Consider the following 19,470-nt stretch of genomic DNA (forward strand, 5'->3'; position numbering starts at 1 on the left):
GACAAGGGCCTGGAGTGACAGGACAAGGAGGAATGGCTTCCTACTGCCAGAGGGCAGGGTTAGATGGGATATTGGGAAGAAATTCTTCCCTGTGAGGGTGGGGAGGCCCTGGCACAGGTTGCCCAGGGAAGCTGTGGCTGCCCCATCCCTGGAAGTGTTCAAGGACACTTCCAGTAGTGCAGAACCAGGGATAAAGCAGAACTGCAGAGACTGTTTCCTAAAACCAGAGTTTTTTCATGTGTTCTCTGGGAAAGACAGAAGAAGAATTTCTATCCAGAAGTGAAAATGCCTTTCCTGCAGGTTTCACACAGAGATGAACATTTGCTTTGCTAAGGTTAAGAAATGCCCACAATTGCGAATTCTCTTGAAGGTGCAAGATGCAATTACACCCAGAGCCATCTCCAAATCAGATAACATCCTTGAGGGGGTGACTTGTGCCTTCAGATGCTGCAGGCCCCTGAGATCCCTGATGCTCCCTAGCAGCCCCCATGCCTGCATCCCCCTGGTCTCCCACCTCATGGTTGGCGTTTCTGCTCCCCTTTCACCCGTGTGGTTCCCACCGTGGCACACCTGATGGGATGACACACAGTGCTTGGGCTTCACCTTCCCTTTGAACCGAGGTAACGTCCCTAATTGGTGCCCCACGGCGATGTTCAGCACTGGAAACCATCCTGTCTCCCCAGGGTCTCTTTGTAGTGGGACCTGTGGCTGCTCACAAGAAGACACAGCAGGTCCCTTGAGTGGGTCCTGCCCTTACAGGCATGTCTGACTCGCTCCACTCCCTTGGGGGCTGCTTTTCATTTCCAAATCATTCAAAGAGGTTTAAATAGCTACAGGAAGGCATGCAAACAAGGCAAGGGGAGACAGGGAGCTGCGGAGAGCTCAGGAGACTCCTCTGTCATCCACGGAGGGGAGGAGACCGGGAGCTGCCCTTCTTCATCACAGCCAGCTTAGATCTGAGAAAGGTTTTGCCTTACCCCTCTTCCTGGATCCCTGATGCATCCCTGCAGGACTGGAGGCACCACCTGAGCCTCCCTGTGTCCTCCCCTTGCTCCCCATTCCAGCCCTGGCTCCTGCCTCCACACGGCTGGCTGTGTTTTGACTGGACTGCAACACAGTCCTTGTGCTTGGTCCTGCTCTTCCTCGGGAGGGCTGTTACTGCTCCTACTCAACTCCAGTCCTTCTCCAAGACCCCAGTCTCTCCCCAGCCCTGGCAATCCTCCCCTGCCCCTTCCCACGGCTTTCCAGAGCGCTGCTGTGCTGATCCCCCTCCCGGCCTCTGCTCCTCTCCCCCGGGTCCTCATCATCCATCTCGCACCCGAGAACCACCCGAGCTCCTGCGAAGAAGGATCTGGGGAGTAGGTAGGATGTTCCACCGGCGTGGAGGCATCTCGGCACCCCGGCTGAAGAGCTCCAAGGCAGCAGCAGCAGCCACTGCCCTGCTGTTGGCAGAGGGTGCTCCCCCCGCCCCCGAGAGGGGTGACAGGGGACCCTCAGCCCCCGCTGCAGCGAGCTGGGAAAGGGCTGCGCTTCCCTCTCCCTCCCCCACGCTCCTGCTGCTCCCTGACCCAGGCAGGTGCAGAGGGGGAGAGGCATTTGCAGCCCCATGGCTGCCTTTTGGCACCGGAGCCTCTGCCAGAATCAAAGAGCTTTTCAAAGCAAACCTTAAACTCCTTTAATCGCCAGCGAGAGCTCCTCCCACACAGATCTAAGGGCCATGAGCTCAAGTGTTTTCGTTGCCCCGGGCAGATTTATGAGCTTATTCTTCAAGAAAGGGAGGGAGAGAGGGGAGGCTGTGGCATATTGCTTAGCCTGGGGGGCGGGCAGGGAGGATGAGGGGGGGAGGAAGGCGTTTGCGGTGGAAGGACGCTGCAGAAAGCCGGGCTCTGCTGCGGCCGCGGCTCTCGGGCACGACGGAGAGGGAAAGAGGGATCGGGTCGAGCGAGGACCAGCTAAGGACCAGCTCCCTCCATCTCTGCCAGCCAGGCTCCGGGCACGGCGGTGCCAGCTGGGAGGAAGGGCACGGACACGGCGTGCCCGGGGGAGTGGGGCATCCCTCAAAGCACCACTGCTCTCCTCCGCTCCCAGCGAGGCTGCCCCGGGCGCAGTTGGCAGAGGGAGGGAGGAGGGAGGAGGCTTGCTGGCCGTCCCAACACGGCTGTCCATCCCACAGCACAGCCCCAGCCCCGTTTAGCTCTAATCACCCCCTGCGCTGCCTCCTCTCTGCGCTCCTCATCCCGCAGACCCGCTCCAGCCCCTCCAGGTGTGCGGCGAGCATAGCAAAGGTCTGGCCGCTCCCTCTCCCGCAGTGACCTGAGCTGGTGGCTTTGGGATGGGGCAGATCCTTCGTCTCCCCTCCTGCATCTCCTGCAGCCCGGGAGTTGGACTCGATGATCCTCACGGTCCCTTCCAGCTCGGGACACTCCACGAGTCTATGGCCTGACAGGTGCCCCACCAGGCATCAGACATTCGCTCACATCCAGCGCCCCAGACACCTGCTGCCACTTCCCAACAACCCTGCAAAAGGTGCCTCTTTCCTGCTGAACTGAGATCTCGGGGAGGTCTCAGCCACAGCCCCTCTCCCCAGTCACCTGCAGCACCACTTTTTGTGGCTGGAAGCACTTGAGGGATGCAACCCTTGTTCATGGACCCCCAGAGAGCACGGCATCCAGTGAATCCCAACAGTACCCACACCGGGAAAACAACACCCAAAACGCTGCTGGTCCCAAAGGGCTTCTACCTCACGGCATCAAAAGGTGAAAGGGAGCAGAGCTTATGGCAGAAAAGGGGGCTGGGAGGTGATGTGGCAGGAGGAGATAGGAAGAGCTGTCATGAACCTCACTGGAAATTCCAAGACATCTGAACTTCCTTTTCCTTGAGTCCAGAACAAAGAGCCACCATGTCAATATTTAGTAGAGAACAACAACAACAACAAAAAGTGTTTTAAAAGTAGAAAAACGCTTTGCTTTGGTAGTTTTGGAGCCCCACAATGTGAATATTAAATGTTTATGGGGAAATGTAACACCAGCAGGTGAAAATATGTAAATGGATTTTTTTTTTTTTTAGAAAGAGACCATGAAGTGAAAACATGGAAATTATCTCTCTTGATTCAACTTGTTGCTACATTTCTATGAGAAACGCAGATCTCGAGAAAGAGGCATCTTTCCCTCACTCTGCTCTGGTCTGGGTCTGCCCAGCCTCGTGCCAAAGCATCCCTGTCTCCTGTGCATGCCTGTCATGGATCCACGTGGCACCTGATCCCAGCGGGGAGCTCAGAGGACAGGGTGGGTGATGCAGGGTGCCAGACTCCCAGCAGGATGTTAAATTCCAGGCAGTGTCTCAAAATGCCTCTGCAAAGTGAGAACAGCCCTGAAGGCTCCTGGTCCCATTCACCTCAAAGGAAACAGTCTGAGGAACGAGAAGTTCTCTGTCTGGGAAGCCTCACGAGATGCCAGGTGATATCTGGGAGCAGCCAGGATCTGCTGCTTTTCCCTCCCCCAAGTCCTGCTGTGACAGCAGCAGCCTGACAGCCTTGTCACCTGTCTCATGCCCCAGGTCTCTGCTGGCTTTCCAGGACAGACACCTGGACACACTGGATATTAGGAAAAACATTTCCCACGAGGATAGCAAAAAATGGGAAAAGGGTGATGGAATCTTAGAGATACTCAAAAACCTACTGGACAAGATCCTGACCAGCCTCACGACCTGGACCTGTTTTGAGTGTGAATCAGAGACCTCCAGAGGTGTCTTCCAGCCTAAGACACCTGGGCAATCCTTCCTGCACCTCCCCATGTCCCCTTGCTCCAGGCACTGCAAGCTGTGCCTCATCCTCACTATACCTGTGCAGGGTTTGTGCTGCCTGGCCAGATGATGTGAATATGTGGCCACAGCTACTGCTGTTGCCTTTCCATCCCTTGGTACTTCCAGGGTGTCTCTGCCAGGACAGACTCTCCATTTCTTTCCTGCCAGCAGTGACTGGACAGGCCAGTGCATCCCTAGGAGGGACCTGGCAGGAATCAGCAGCATGGTGTCTGAAGAAAGAGGAGGAGCCTCAGCAGATTGAGAGCATCCCTTCACCCCCACTGCTGCCACCTGTCACCCTTGCAGGCTCTGGTAGCCAGATGTATGGGGAGGGAGGGCTCAGGATGCCATCCCGGGGCAAAGGGCTGCACTGAGCACCTGCACCCAACCACAGGCACCTTCCTGGTGACAGCTGTGGGGACAGCTGGGGGCCAAACTGCCCCACACCATGCAATGCAGCACTTCCACACCCTGAGGAATCTGAGGTGGGGTTGCTCCACCAGGTCCCGTGCAGGGTGTGCAGTGGTGCCAGGGATCACAGCTGGGCTAACACTTTGAGCACCAGGCAGCTGTTCCCATTTTCCTTGTCCTCTCCTGCATCCCCAGCTTGTTGCTGTCTGTCCAGGGAACCCCTAACAGCTCCACCACCTCTGCTGCAGCTCCAGATCAACTCCCTGACACACACTGCTGGCTGTGGGTGACAGAGATGGGGTGTGTGACACACGGCTGTCAGGACTCACTGGCACATCAGCCGAGGGCGAAATCTGCTCTCTGAACAGCTCAGCTCTCTTGGGTTGATGGAGGGTGGCTGAATAGGAACTGAATAGCTGACCTTTAGTGCTCCCTGGCTGCTCCCTAAGGCCAGGCTAAGACACACTTTACCCTGCAAATACATCATGCACTGAGTGATGAGCCAGGCAGGAAGGATGGTGAGGGCTGCTCCAAGAGAAATGGGCTGTTAGGGCCAGCAGGAGACCTGAAGGAGCTCAGGCTGCCTGCAGGAGCAGTGCAGGGACCTGTCACCCCATGTGACAGTCCCTAGGCTCTCTCCAGGACTGCCCCAAGGCACCAGCATGTCTCAGCCCCTACTGGAGAGGTGCCCATGGAAAGAGGTGACACTTCTGCCCCGTCTCCTTGACCACAGCTGCCACCCCACCAGCGACTGAAAACACTTCATTCTGGATGGATGGGATCAGTCCAAGTCCAGGGAGGTGCAGGAGTGAGCAAGGACAGGATTCTTGGAGATAGAGGCACAGCAGAGGCACAGCATGGTCAGGATGAGGCACGAACACCAGCTCATTAGTGGTGAGGCAGAGTCTAATCAGAGGTGATTACAAGGATCCCTTCTTTTGCTCCCGAGGAAGTCCTGCTCTCCACAGTGCCAGTGACTTCCTTAGAGATCAGAGCATGGAGCAGAGGAGCTGGAAATTTTTGGGAGCAGCTGCCCACCAGCTCTCTGCTCTTTCTGCCATTCCAGGGCTTGCTCTTCAGCACTCACAGCTCTCCAAAGGAATCCAGCATTTCTTTACATATCTGAAGGTATGGATTTTAAACCTGGATATCCAAGAAGAGCTTAGATCTCTCTCCAATACTTTCTACACAAATTTATGCTGATTTGCTTTGACAAACTACCCCTGGCTGCCCTCTGGTACCTGAGGAGCTAACCTCACATGGCTCGCTGGAAGTGGTGACAAGAAACAGGAAGAAAACCCAGCTCTCTAGTCCTCCACCAGTAATTCCCAGTTCATCGTGCCTTTCCCTCCTCTTTTGGTCTCTCACTGGCAGGGTTTAAGGCAGAAGCACCAACCGGGCTGGTTTTCCCCGAGGAGGAAGGGAGGGAGGGAGGAAAACTGCGGAGCCTCCAGCATCCCCCGGGCTTGCAGCGGAGGGTCCCCTCGGCCGGGCTGTGCGGAGTGGGCTGGGGCAAAGGATCGTCACTGGCGCCACCGTGTGAGCGCCGTCGGGGGACCGACCCACGGGGGACCGACCCACGGGGAGCGCGGGGACGGGACCGACCCACGGGGCAAGTGCGGGGCCGTGATCTTTGCTATCCACGGGAGAGCGCGGAGTCAGGGATGGGGGAGAAACCCACGGGGGAGAGCGGAGCCACGTGCGGGGCGCAGCCCGCGGGGAAGAGCGGGGCCGGTGCAGCCCCGAGGGACCGGACAAGCTCCCGAAGTGACGCGGGGCTGTCCCGAGGACCCGGTCCCAGCGGAACCCAGAGCGCTCTGCCCGAGGCAGGAGCATCTCAGAGCATCCACCCGCCCCGCGGTTTGCCCAGCCCAAGCCACATCTCCGCGGAGCTGACGCGCAGCGTGTTCTCAGCGGAGCGGGAGCCACGGGTGCCCCATCCCCACGGATGCCTGCGAGGGTGGAGTGGGTGCCTGGCAGGGCTGTCCCTTGTCCCCGCAGCATCAGTGCTGCAGCGTTCTGCAGCCTCCCCGCGCTGGCAGCCCACGTGCTCCAGTGACTTTTCACTCGTGGGCAGCCGGCTCCAAACCGAGCCCCGGGGATTGCTCCGTGCAGGTCGTACCTCGCCTAACAAGTGGTTCCCTCTCCCAGGGGAAACACAGCTTGTATGACACATTTCTCTCGTCTTTCACGCTTTCCAGGGAGCATCATCCTTTTCTGTTTCTCTCCCAGTTAACCCAGTACAGCTCCGGCCACCCGCTGGCTGCCACAAGATTGCTGCTCGGACAAGTGGGATGAGCAGAGAAGCTCTTACCCAGCTGTGGCAGCTTCCACCTGGCTTTGCAAAGCCCTTCCCGCGTGGGTTTGGGTGCTTTGCTCTGACAGCTGAGCACCTGCATCTCAGGACAATCCAGGGACACCACAAAAACAGCAACACGGTCTGTGTGTCAACCCTGGACACAAGTTCCCTCTCAGCACGATGAACACAACACGAACGTCCCCAGCCCTATCTGGGGGCCACTGGTGGTCCTTTGATGACTGTGGTACACGTGGCTTCCCTTGGCAGCACCCATGCTGGGAATGCCACGGTCCTTACCAGCCTATCTGCAGCACAGCTGGAGCTGGAAGCTGCAGCACTTTCTGCATATATACCCAGGAAGCATCTTCCCCAGGGATAACTTGTCTCCCTGAGAGAGATGTTTCCCCCCCCCTGGTTAAACCCTGAGATTTTTCCATGGTCAGTCATCGGGATCCTCAGTCGTGACCAGTCTGATGGCACCACCGAGACCACCTCCGGGGCTAGAAATGAACCCTCCAGTCCCTGTGGCCAATTAACCCTTGGGGGTATTAACATCAGAAAGGCTGTTAAACATTCGGATAATCAAGAACCTTAAAATAACTAAATAATCAAAGCACAACACCTACCAAACCCCCACACGTCTTACAAGACTTTAATATTCATTTTTAAGAGGCAACTCAGACACTGCTGGTGGCCAGCTCAACCCAACACCCTCCCCCCCCACACAAAAAAAAAAAAAGCCCTGAGTTATCGCAGCTATTGAAATGTTTGACAGAAGGATCCCAGAGCAGTTTGCACTAATTGCTGTGTAAAAATACTCCATTATGTGCTCAGACAATCAGAATCGACCCAGCAAATCAGCTGCCCCGATCCGCTGCAATCACGGAGCAAAGCATGCAGAACATCGCAGTATAAACAGCGCTCGCGGAGGGGCGCAGGAGGGAGGGGGGGATTGGCAGGTCCTGCCCAAGGAGCTGCCTTTTTTTTTTCTTCGTTGTTGTTGTTGTTATTTTTGCCCGCTTTCTAATTTCCACAGGAAATTTAATTTGGGGAAAAAGTGGCACAAGCTTCCAAGCCCGGAGGAAAGCGGCGGCCGACGGAGGGGGGTCCGGGCAAAGCAATTCCAAAAAGAAGCGGCGAGGGCTGTACTTACAGGTAAGCGGTGAGAGGGCTCAGGTTGGCGGGGACCTCCGAGAGCCCCAGCTCGGAGCAATCCACCGAGAGCATGATGCCATCCTCCTCGCAGTGGCACTGGGGCGGGCAGGAGGGCGCAGCACCTGGCTCCACGGGCACCGCCTGGCAGCGGGCAGAGGAGGCCAAGAGAATGCCCCAGAAAAGGAGTCTGTCCATCCTCGCCTTGGCTGCAGCTGCGGGGACGGGGCTCGGGGCCGCCGGCCGGCTGCGGGGCTCGGCGGGGCGCGGGGGAGCGATCCCGCAGCCCGGCACGCAGCGGGCAGGGTATCTCCCGCAGGTCGGAGCGTGGTAAGGATGCAGCCAGGGGAGGAAAGGCATTGTTGAATGATCTTGGTTATTGGGTTTCAAGGGCTGGGCAGGGGCGTGAGACACTTCACTGGGAGGAGTTAAACTTTCTACTCTTTTCCCTCTCTCTCTCTCTCTCTCTCTCTCTCTCTCTCTCTCTGCCTTAGAGCTGGCAGGAATTTCATTCAAAGGGAAGAAAGGGGGAAAAAAAAAAGAAAAAGAAAAAAAAAAAGAAACCTCAACAAATAAAGACCTGTTCATAGCTCCGGGACCCAGGCTTGTTTTGTAACCATGTTTTTGTGAGATAGCAGGGCAGGGGAAGGCAGAGCTGGCTCTGGCAGGGCAGAGGAGTATAACTAGGGAGGCAGAAGTGCCCAACCAGCACTTCAAGGGCTCCAGACTTTGGGACGCTGAAATATAACCCCAGATAAAGGACTCTGTGTCTGTGCTGGCTGTTAAAAGCCCAGCTGCGACTGGAAAGTCAGGGTGCAACTGGGGAGAAGGGAGCGAGGAGCTCAGGATGAGCTGTTTGCTGGGAGCGGTGATGCCCAGGGCTGTCCGTCTGCCTGTCCCGAGCTCTGCTCCTCTCTCTCCAGCAGCCCTGCGTCAGGCAGGGGCTGGGAGGAAGATGCAGGGGGATGGAGGGTGGAACGCTGTGCTCTTGATATAGTGTTGCCCTGATCAAGGACACGTGTGAGCTGTGTTTCCAGGAGCTGCCCAGCACTGGTGCCAGGAGCGGGGGGCTGAGTTGCTCCGAGAGCTATTTTTAACCCCGGGTTAAGTGGCCAGAGGCCAAAGTAGAGGAATAATCTATTGCCTGGGGGCTTGAAACCACATCACCTGGAGCTGCATCGTGGTCTGGCTTACCTGGCTTAGTACTCATGCCTGCCCAGCCCAGGCCCTCGCAGTGTCCCAAAACACTTGGGATGTGCATCAGAACAGGATTTCTTGCTCTTTGTGTGCCAAGGAGCTACCGAGTTCTAGGGCAGCAGAAACACCTGCTCAGCAAAGGGAGCTGGATCTGCAGTGGGAGAAGGCTGCAAAAGTACAGCCCTGTGTGTCCTCTCTGATGGCAGCCACTGGCTGCTCAGTGTCACTGTGATGCCCCCAAACAGTGTGACTGCTGTGGATTGAGGGATATGGGTGAGCCTGGTCCTGCAGCTTAAACCACGCTGTGTCTCTCTCTCCACAGGGCCAAGAATCTCATCTGTAATGGGGACAGCTGAGCACGGGTCTCACACTGAAGACAGACAGCTCTCCAAGGGGCTTTAGGTGGATCTGGACTCCTGGTGTGTTCGTCCCTCTGCCTCTCCCACAGCCAGGAATGGAGGAGGTGGATGGTGCAGGGAAAGAAGGGTCCAGGTTTGGGTGGCTGCAAAGTGCCCCCCAAAGTCCCCCCTCTGACTGTGACCACGTTATGGTAAAGTGCCACATGGCCAAAGCACACACTGGGAGATGCTTTCACAGCCCTGCTTCCTCTGAATGGGCTCTTCCTTCTGGCAAAAGAGTTTCCTGATTGATATCCCCATTATCTCAGGATGAAAGAGGTGGAAGAGTTACCTGGGGTCAGGAAGGTGAACCTGAGCTGTGGGAGACTTAAATAGCTCCACCTCAGCCAGAGGCTGTGCTGCCTTGTCAGACCAGGTGTCTGCTCCCCAAAAAACTGCTCAAGGTGGAGTTCAGGGTTCAGGGCTGATGCACAGACTGTGACTGAGGGCTCCTGGCTGGGATGATGCTGGGTCTGAAACTATTTCACTAGCAAAGCACATTCAGATCCTGCAGTTTCAGGGCTCCCTGTGGCTGCTGCAGTCAGTGGAAACTTTGTCACTGAGTGCAGAGAATTTTGGTCTTGGAGCAGGAACTGATTTAATTGAAATCAAGCCCCTTCTGTCATGAACAGTGCTGGAGATGTCATTAATTAAACATTTGCAATGTGTTTTGACATCTCCAAAAGTAAAACACTGCTTGGTGGGGAGATGGGCAGCCCTCTTGGGAGACATGGGCCCTCCTGGGGTTCCTCAACAAAATTCCCCTCCAGCTCTGTTGTGGGGCTTTAGCATGGCCTGAAATGGCTGGATTTGCTCTTACAGCAGCCAGGAATTTGGAATCAGTCTGGAGGAAGCATCAGGCCTCTGCTCCTGGCTGCAGCAGCAGCTCTTATCTGTGATTCCTGTCCCTCTTCCTCAAACCTCAGCAGCCAACACCAACCACATCGCCAGCTCCGGGCAATTTCTCGCTCAGGGAATTCTTCCCAGGGATCCAGGGCTCTGTTAGTAGAGTTCTTCGAAAAATAAATCCCACTGAACAGTTTCTGCCATTCAGCTGAAACAGAGATATTTCCTCAGGAAGGCATTGACTGCAATGACATTTTTCACATTGTTTTTCGAGCAGCGTGGCTGCTGACATCGGAGAGCTGTTCTCCGTGTGCCTCACTTTGCTTCGACTTTCCTGTTTGCTTTTTATTTCACCCTGGCTGTGGTGGTTCATATGCACGTCTCGTTTCTTTGAGACCTCACAACAGCTGCCAATATTCAAAGCTGTCACTTATTCCAGCATGTCACCTGGCTCCTGGCAAAACCAAGAGCCCGGACATCAAGTTGCTTGGACCAGAGAGCTTTGATGTTTCCGCGGTAAACCCGGAATTTCTGAGTAAAAGTCCCTCTGGGGTGGAAGTGTCGCTTCTCAGGCAGCTCTGGCTGAAGCTGCGGGTCGCTGGGAGCAGTGTGGGCTGTGCCATTCCATTGCTGAAGGCACCGGGAGCTCCCGATCCGGCTCCTTCCTATTGACGGCAGTGGATGTTTTCCTCCGGGCTCAGCCGTGTTTGTGTGTTGTCCTCTAGCGGCAGGCTGGGGAGAGGAGGAGAGCGCTGCTCCAGCGCCGCCCTGCTCTGTCTGCTTTTAAAGGATGGGGCTGAGACTCTGGGACCAAACACCGGGGAGGCTGTGGCTGTGTGTACCCCTGGGTGTGGGGCACCTCTGAGTGGCAGGTGGCAGCCCGGGTGATATTTCTCCTGCTGCCACACAAGAAGAAGTCCTCTTGCAGCTTTCTTAAAAGCAGGGGAAACCAAAAAGCTTTGGGAAAATTTAGAATACAGCCTATGTGGGGTTCAAGGCGCTGAACTGCAAGCACAGCCACGGCCTCAGCTGCTCAGGGGCACAGAGGGGTGGTGGGAGTGGGTTGCATTTTTCACACCAGCAGATGCTCAGGGGGGTCTTGCTCTGGAGTCCAGCCTTGGACCTGAGGGGAGCCAGGACTCTGTGTACCAGCACTGGCCAGATCCTCTCCTTGGGCCAGAAATGAGAGCCCAGACAGGCTTTGGACTGTGCCTCGCAAGGGTCTCTGGAGCTGTTGGTGTTCAAAGGCCAACAGAGTTGCTGTGGAGGTGTAGCTGGTGCAGGGCTGTACATCTGCTCTAGGTGACCTTGCACTGGCAGGGGAGTTGGACTAAGTTGATCTCCACAGGTCCCTTCCAACCCTGTGATCCTGTGAATTCCCATTCTGGTTCAGACCTACCTTCAATCTGTCTGGCCCAGCACTTGTGCTCACCAGGAGGTGGCTGACCTTGGCAGCTGATGGCAGAGGATGCTGGAGATCCTGAGGAGGATCTGGCTGGGATCCTGCTGCTCATGGTGCTGGCACAGCTCATGGTGCAAGAGATGGTGGGCAGTGGTCATCCCACATCGTGAGTGGTGCCAGGGGCTGATATCAAGGAGAGCCTGGAGCAGAGGTTCAGCACCTCTCAAGGTGGGATTGAGGAGGTGTGTTGCTCCAGCTGCCACCATCAGGCTGCCATGGCCGTGGATCCCCAGGAAATCCGAGGGGTGGGCACTTGTCACTCCTCCTGTCACTTGGCAATACTAACCCAGTCTGCCCCTACTGCTGGGGGTGGGAAGGGGGGTCTAAATAGTCATGGCCTTGCTTATCTCCAGTGTTTTGACCTCTGCACAGGAGCTGATGGAGGAGGGCAGTGGCTGGATGCTGCTTGACTGGAGCAGGATAAATATGAGGAACAACACAACACGGTCCAGAACTCACTGGGCGGCCCAAGCCGGAGGCTTGTTTTGTTTTAGTGTTTTGTTGTCTCTCTCTCCCCCTCTGGGTTTCGTGGCGCTTGAGCTGCAGGGCTGGAAAATTATTCATCCAAACCACAGCTCCCCTGACACCCTCTGGAAGCATCTGTGGCTCCAGACTCCACTGCAGCAGTGGGTGGGAGGTCGTAAATTCATCATCGTCACCAACTTGGCCTCCTGTCAGGCAGGACGTGGAGCACAGAGCAGTGGGCTGTGCCACAGTCACAGACTGTGTGACTGTCACAGCCCCACTGAACTCAATGGGCAAAACCTGTCAGCCAGTTTGTGTGACAGATCCCTGTCCTGTGCCTGTCCCGGTGATGAGAAGGTCCCACCAGAGCTGCTGGAGCAGCTGTGCTTTAGCTGCAGTTGTCTGCAGGTTCCCCTTGGCTGCTGGCTCTGCTGGGAACACCGTGGTGGTGTGTTAGCCAGATGTGAGGGCTGAGGGATCACTTGCTCCTGGACTTAGTCCCTGAGTGGCAGAGACTGCTGTCTCTGTGCACAGACACAGGAGACCCAGGAGCACTCTCCCAAGGGACTGTAGAAGGATCCTGGTGCACAGCCCATCTGCTGAGGCAGATGGACAGGGATGTGCTGAACTGAGCTCCAGTGGGGCAGGTGCCAGCAGAACTCACCCCACTCCTTTGTCAGTCACTGCCACCAGCTGAGGGTGAACTGGGGAGTGGCCAGCTTGTCTCACGGGGATGACGTTCTGCTCTAGGCAAGAGCCCACAAGCTGTCCCTGGGAATGCTGTCCCATCCTGAGACCTCTCCTGTGGAGCAAGACCCAGACCCTCTCCAGAGGCAATATGTGCTGAGGGTGAGGCAGTGAGGAGAGGGCTCCAAGCTGATGGGATTGAGCCTCTGGAGAGAAAGTACCAGCACTCTCACTGTCCTAGGGGTTTGTTAGGGTGGACTTGCAGGTCCTGCCAGAAAGGCTGCTGTCCTGTAGCCCAGGAACTAACTGAAAGCTGGACATCAGGGTTGTTTCCACTGGAGGCCTAAGGAGGATGTGGCTATGTGCCTGTGTCAGCAGGACACATGGTCTTTGAGACTGCTCCTTCTTGGAGGCTCTTGGGGCAAAATCCCCAGCCTGTCAGCTCCAAACTCTGGACATAGGGCCTGCCATTCTGCCATTCTTTGGAGCAGGTTTGATTCTGCAGCTTGCTTGCTTGATGTTGACCACCATGTCCTCCTCCTGTGGTGGCCCAGAGGCACATAGGTGGCTGCTGCTGCAAACCTCACGTGCAGCCAACAGCCCAACCCCACTGAACCTGGCTACAGGGCTGTGGATCACTGGAAGCAAGCATTTCCCTGCTGTGACCCCCATCCTACAGCACCAGTGTGGTCCAGGAGTTACTGGTTACATAAAAGTCATAAAGCCATCAGGCACTCTGTGAGCAATGGGAAGTGCCAGGCTCCTCCCAAGGCAACATCATAAATCCTTTTGTGCACATGAGAATATCCACTGAGCTTCACAGGCCCTTTTCATGTCGAAAGTACTCACTCATCCTCCTGGAGAGCCCCTGGCACGTTGGCATCCCACCAGAAGCAGGAACATAACAAGGCACTGGATGGTCACTTGGCTGTGATGGGTCACGTCCCTCTGGTGGGTGACCCTGGCACAAAGATGTGGTGACATGGAAACATTTTCAAACAGCAGCTGGATCCAGGACAATGCAGGTCGGGGTGAGTGAGGGTGGCCCAGGGTGACTCAGGATGCTCTGGGCTGTGGTGAAGCCAGCCCAGCACACACAGCATGTCCAGGGTGGGAGGAAAACCAGCCCTGTAGAGGGCAAAGGCTCTGCCTTGTCTGGGTTTCCTCCAGCCCACGAGTGCTGCAGCTTGGAGCTGGGAATAGAGCACGAAACACAGGGAAAGAGTTGGTGGCACAGGGAACTGAGCAGCTGGGCCTGCAGCAGGGAAGGTCTCACCTGGAAAGTGGGTGCAAAGGACAACAGGCAGGACACACAACTGGGGGCTGCACAGCCCTGGTGGGTGGTGGGGATGGATGTTGGGTGGTGGGAACAGGAGGTGGGTGGGCACAGCAAGTGCCAAAAATGCGATTTAGGAGAGGGGGAAAAGGGATATCCCATTGCAAAAGAGGCATCAGCCCAGTGCTGGGAATGCTGGCGTGCCCTGGGTGTCCCATTCTGGGTTGCAGACAGCAGGATCCTTGCTTTGGAAGAGGGAGAAGCTGCTTGTGGAAAAATAGGGATGATAGGATGAGTGGCCAACTCAGTCACCCATCTGGGCCTCTCTGCTCCTTATAACAGGTCTCGGGACCCCCTCATCATGCCTGTTGTTTCTCCTTGTCCTGCTCCAAGGCAGCTCCCACTGGGCACAGTATTGTGGGCAGGAGTGTGGGCCACACTGGGACAGGAGTGCTCCTTTGAGACTGCACTGGAGCCACACGCTGCTTGAAGGAGTAAAGGAGGATAAACAGGTCCCAGTTACAGTTTTTTCTACCTCAGAAATATGCTTGTGAAACTATCAGCTTTTTTTTTCTTTTTTTTTTTTTCCTTTTTTTTAAACTCTATCTTCTGTCCTGCACTTGCAGCTCAACAAACTGAGTTGCTCCTTGTGACTTCAGCTTGTACGTGGCCACCCCTGCTTGCAGAGCAGCCCTGTCCCTGCATGGACAGCCCAATTCCCAGAGCAGCAGGACTGATGGGGCTTGCCAGTATGTCAGCTGGACCAAGCAGCCTTGCCCTGGTCCCTGGTGCTGGGCAGCCAGCAGGTTCACAACTTCAAGCCCGGGCTTCATCTGAAAACGTGTCCCTTCCTCACAAAGCTGTGGGTGGGCTGGAGACTCGCTGCAGAAGTATTGCCTCGGGGGCAGGAGCAGATGAAAGTGAGCAGAGGCTGCTGTGTGCAATGGGCTTCAGCATCTGGAGTGCCCAGGGGACGCTGCTGATTCCCACGGCTGGGGACACAGCTGCCCTTTGGGGAACGGCTGCTGTGCCGCAGCCCTCGCACCACTGAGAGCCCACAAAAGCCACCCCACCCTGCTGAGCACACGCCTTCCTAGGGCTGTTTATTGTTTGTACCTAAGACCTTCCCACCAGCCGAGACAAGCCAGCTCCCACAGTGCTCTGTCCACAGCACATATGGGACCTCAACACGTCTGTGGGCGCACGGAGACCTCAGGGGCACCCCAGAGCCCCACAGCTGCCCTGTGAACTGCAGGAGGGGGTTAGCAAACCTTCCAGGCACCAGGAATCCCCGAGATGTCCAAAGCAGGAGGGCATCCTGCCCAGCCCCTTGCTGTGTGTGCACTGAGGGGCCACGGCAGTGCGTGGCAGGACACTGCCTGTCTGTCTGTCTGTCCGGGAGGCCCCGTGTCGCTGCTCACATCATGTGGGGGGTGAGTTGGTGACAGTGCCAGGGTGGGTCACTGCTCGCTGCAGGGCTTGCTCTGTGCCAGGAGTCCCACAGCGCTCTCATCCCAGCTCCCAGCTCAGTCCAGGACCCCAGACAGGGGGAGGGCAGGATTGTGCCAGGAAGGGCCAAGCAGTGTTAGGGCTGGTTCTGGGTGATGATGTCCTGGATGCAGGAGTACAGGAACATGTACTGGTCCTGCAAGAGACAAAACGGGGTCAGAGTCAGCTTTCTGACAGAGACCTCTTGCTCACAGACTAACCCTGCAGTTTGCCCTAAAAAATCCTAATTAAGGAACAGTTCCTGATAGCAGAGCAGGATTTGCTCTCCCAAGTGGTCCATGATGGTCCTGTGCCACCACTGTTGCCCAGAAAGGGAGAATCAAGCCTGTTGCACCATGTTTGTTTCCCCCTGCTTCATCCCCCCATGATAGGGCTGAGAGGAACACCCCATCTGAGATGGGGAGGAACAATCCAAGTGCCCCAGTGGTTTTTAGATGTGCTGTGGTTGCATCTAAAACAAGAGCGAAGAGCAATTCCAGTGATGCTGCCGAGCATGGGGCTGGATGGAGCCCATGGGGTTCGGTCCCAAGATTGCCAGGGGAGTACCCCTGGAGCAGGAGTTTCCCTCTGGGTTTGATATGAAGTTCCGCCCAAATGCCAGGTTGCTCCAAAAATGACACCAGGCTACAAACACCCAGGACTGACCAGGCAGGCTCCGAGGAAGGCGAGATGTGGGGAAGGTGAATGAAGCTGTGCTCGGGACACAGAGCTGGAGGGCAGGGCCAGCCAGCAAATGGTGTGGGTAGGAATCACATGACAGTGGGCAGGGGGGATTAGGGACTCCTGGAGGGACCTCTGAACAGCTGCTAATGCGCTGGCTGAGCCACAAGTCACGAGGAGCCTCCTCCCTGCAGCGGCGGGTTTAGCCCCTCGAAGGGCCGGGAACTCCACGGATCACACAATGGCTGAGGCTCCAGGTCACCAGAGCGTGTTTTCAATGCCCCGGCTCTGATTGTGAAATCTGCAGTGACAGCCCAGGGTTGACTTCAGCCCAGGCACACTCAGTGCCTGACCACATGCAAGAGCACATCCCCCGGGACACGCACCGTGCTGGAGCTGCTGGTGCTTCCTATCCATGGTTTATCCATCGAAGGTTCATCTTCCTCGTTCCCCCTCCCACCAAAAAAAATCAACTGATGCCCCCAGCACAAGAGTAGCGTGCCCCCACCGGAGATAAAGGAGTGCTGGCAAGCACTCCTGCGGGGATGGAGGAGGCTGGAGGGCAGCCCTGCCTCTCCCCTCGCTGGCCGTGCTGGGATCCGAGCGACCACTGCTCCTCTGCTGCCCCTCCTCCAGCGGGACAGCGGTGTTTGGTGGGCACTTGCCGTGCCTTTATGGGCACATTGTGTCCCTGCACGGCCTGGGAACACAAAGCAGCTCTGGGGCGGGGGCAGCGGACGCCTTGCCCTCCTCAGGCTCCCGCCACGCACATGGTTCACATTAATTAAGAATGCAATTAGCTTCTTGAAGGAGGCTCTGCAGCTCGGAAGCCTCGGGCAGGTCTGGCCCAGTTCTGCTGTGCCCCGTGGGGAGAGTTTTAGGGATGTGCATGAGCTCATTCAGCAGCTGCAGCAACTCAAGAGCTGTCCGGAGGCATCGGTGCCACGGGCACCCATCAGGAGCTGCACGCTGAGGCTGGGCTGCCACGGCCCACAGGGCATCTCCTTCTGTGGCAGCATGTCCCACTGCCCCCCTGGCAGGCAGCCCTGGCTCTGCCAGCAGGCTCTGGGTCTGGGGGATGCAGCAGGAAAGGCACTGGATGGGGGGATAGCCAGCAGGTCCTGGGTACCACATCCAGGTGCCAAGGGAGAGCAGGCAGGTTTGCCATGTAGGACGACACCAGTGCTCCACACTCCCTGGGGTACAAGGGGAAGAGTGCCTTGCATTTACTGTGAGCTCACATACAATTTAACTGATCTTAACTCCAAAATTAAGATGGAAAACTCTCCCCTGGGAGAAGACAGTGCCCTCAGTGGCTGGCAGAGCCACAGGGTGGGGAGGAAGCATGAAGTAAATCCCTACCTAGGCTGGACAGGGAGCAGGATGCCACCAGGTCCAGGCAGGTCAGCACAAAGGCTCTGCCCTGCCCAGCCCTCCACCCCTTCACCTTCCCACCTACCAGAGTGGGGGTCATGAGGCAGCAGCTTCGGGCCAGCTGGAGGGTCACGCCGTAGATGTCCACGATCCTCTCAGCTTTCATCTGGTGCAACAGGCAGTCCAGGGAGATCAGTGTCCCCATCTGGCTCATGTCACCACTGCAGGGGACAAGGAAGGGTCACTGATGCCAGGCCAGGCTGAGCTGAACCTCTTTGGAAGAGGGCACCAGTCCAAGGAGACGTGTTGGCACTGTAGGACTGTGAGCTCTCTCTGTGTGCAAGCAGGTGAGGATGTCAGTGCTGCTGCCAGGATCCCAGCCCAGTCAGTCCAGGAATGGCCTCAGCCTGGGAATGAATGCCTGCTCCATCCATGCTCACCCCTGGCCCAGACCTGTTTGCCCTCCCTGGTCCCAGCCCTTGGCAGAACACTGCTCCCTATGACCTCCCAGGCTCACAGCTTCCCCATGGACCTATTCTCAACATGCCCTGATGCCTCGGGGTCTGTGGTGGAGGGGAAGGCTTGTTGGCACCAGACTAAGGAGCTACAAAGCCTGGTAGCAACCAGCTCAGGGAGGCTGCCCATGGATGGAGGTGCAACCTGGGGTACCTGCAGTGCAGCAGGAGGGGACTGGTTCTCCTCCGGTGGGGCTGGCACCGTCTGACAGCCGTGAGCAGCTCCACCAGGCTCTGGGCATCAGGCTGCTTCTTGCTGCTCCAGAGGGTGTACAGGAACCTCTGTACCTGCCTCTCCTTTGCTTTCTTCTCCTGGTGAGACACAAAGAGCTGACATGTCTGTTGGGGAGGGATGGGCACCTTTGGATGCAGAGGGGTCCCAGTTCTCCCATCCTTAGGCTCTCTGATGCTTTCCTGAGCTTACTGCCAGCTTCTGTAAAGCTGTCCAGGCATCTCTGCTGGGGCACTGCCCACCACCTACACAGTGGGTACAGTGACTCTGGCAACCTGCCCTCCTTCCCCACGGCACCCCAACCTGCCCCTGGTGAGGGGACCAAGAACTGTGTGGGCCTTTTCAAAGAAGGTTGGAAAGACCTGTCAGCAAGGTGTGGGGGAAGCCCCCCAAGGCCTCTCTGGTGCATCTCCTGTGTCCACTCAGTTCTGGATGTTGCAATCCAGACTCACTCCTGCATTTGTGGACTGCTGGCACTCTGCTCTTCTGGCCTGGAGAAATCCCCACAGACCTTTCAGCACCTGCAGGGCCCTACAGACACACCCCATCCCTGGAGGTGGGAGCCAGGACAGCCCCATCGACACGTACGTGCTTCAGTTTGAGCTGGGTACATCTCCATCCCGAGACAATCTTCTCTGTGCCACACTGGATGGTCAGGGTCTTCGTGCAGAGTGAGTCTCCTTCCAGGGGCCAGCACGCCTCACCTTGGACCTGTGTGCAACAGCGAGTTTGGCTTCCAGTGGATGGCCATTCTCTGTCATAGCAGGTCTGTGTCTTAGGGGTCTGTGTTGGGGTTGGACCAGGAGCACCCCCAGCATCCCTCCGTGTCAGCTCGTTCTCCAGCTAAACCCCGAGGGAGTTTTGGGAACACCAGGAGGTTCAGCCAGCTCCTCTGAGAACCCAGAGCTGCCTGGCAGTGGGAATCTGCACTGGGCTGGGCAGAGCAGGAGCTGCTGCCCTTGGTGCCATGCAGATGCAGCTTGAAGGGCACCCAGCTGAGTCCAGGCACGGGGGGCAGACAGAACCCATCTCCTGTGACAAGCTGTGGGAGCACCTGGACACAGGAAAGGTCCAGCTTTGGCTAAGCTGGATTTGCACCCAGGCCTCAGGAGGCACTGAAGAGTTCCAGGAGCTTTGCTAATTCCAACTCCATCCAACAGATCCCTGCTGGGCCACGGCATAGGTG

The 19,470-nt window shown here is 56.8% G+C and overlaps 2 protein-coding genes across 4 annotated transcripts in view; both read right to left on the bottom strand.

Annotated features, from left to right (window-relative positions):
* The window catches only part of LGR6 (leucine rich repeat containing G protein-coupled receptor 6), a 113,370-nt gene extending 105,317 nt beyond the window's left edge, over positions 1–8,053 (bottom strand). The window contains exons 1-2 of one of the 2 annotated variants that reach the window (XM_027898106.1): positions 7,966–8,053; positions 7,665–7,935 (exon numbers count right to left, since the gene is read on the bottom strand). In XM_027898106.1, coding sequence (XP_027753907.1) covers positions 7,665–7,935; positions 7,966–8,023 — 329 coding nt within the window. In that variant the 5' untranslated portion in view covers positions 8,024–8,053. Of the gene's footprint in view, positions 1–7,664 lie in introns of both variants that reach the window. The other variant, XM_027898105.1, reaches the window with a different exon arrangement.
* Positions 8,054–15,208: 7,155 nt separating this feature from the next.
* LOC114064771 (receptor-type tyrosine-protein phosphatase V-like) overlaps positions 15,209–19,470 on the bottom strand; it is a 36,658-nt gene continuing 32,396 nt past the window's right edge. For both annotated transcript variants that reach the window (XM_027898103.1, XM_027898104.1), the window contains 4 exons: positions 18,873–18,995; positions 18,207–18,364; positions 17,623–17,758; positions 15,209–15,639 (listed from right to left, as the gene is read on the bottom strand). In XM_027898103.1, coding sequence (XP_027753904.1) covers positions 15,580–15,639; positions 17,623–17,758; positions 18,207–18,364; positions 18,873–18,995 — 477 coding nt within the window. In that variant the 3' untranslated portion in view covers positions 15,209–15,579. The remainder of the gene's footprint in view (positions 15,640–17,622; positions 17,759–18,206; positions 18,365–18,872; positions 18,996–19,470) is intronic.

This window comes from Empidonax traillii, unplaced genomic scaffold (genome assembly GCF_003031625.1).
Source record: "Empidonax traillii isolate 1590-97213 ecotype Southwest subspecies unplaced genomic scaffold, ASM303162v1 scaffold579:size954524, whole genome shotgun sequence".
NCBI classification, from domain to species: domain Eukaryota; kingdom Metazoa; phylum Chordata; class Aves; order Passeriformes; family Tyrannidae; genus Empidonax; species Empidonax traillii.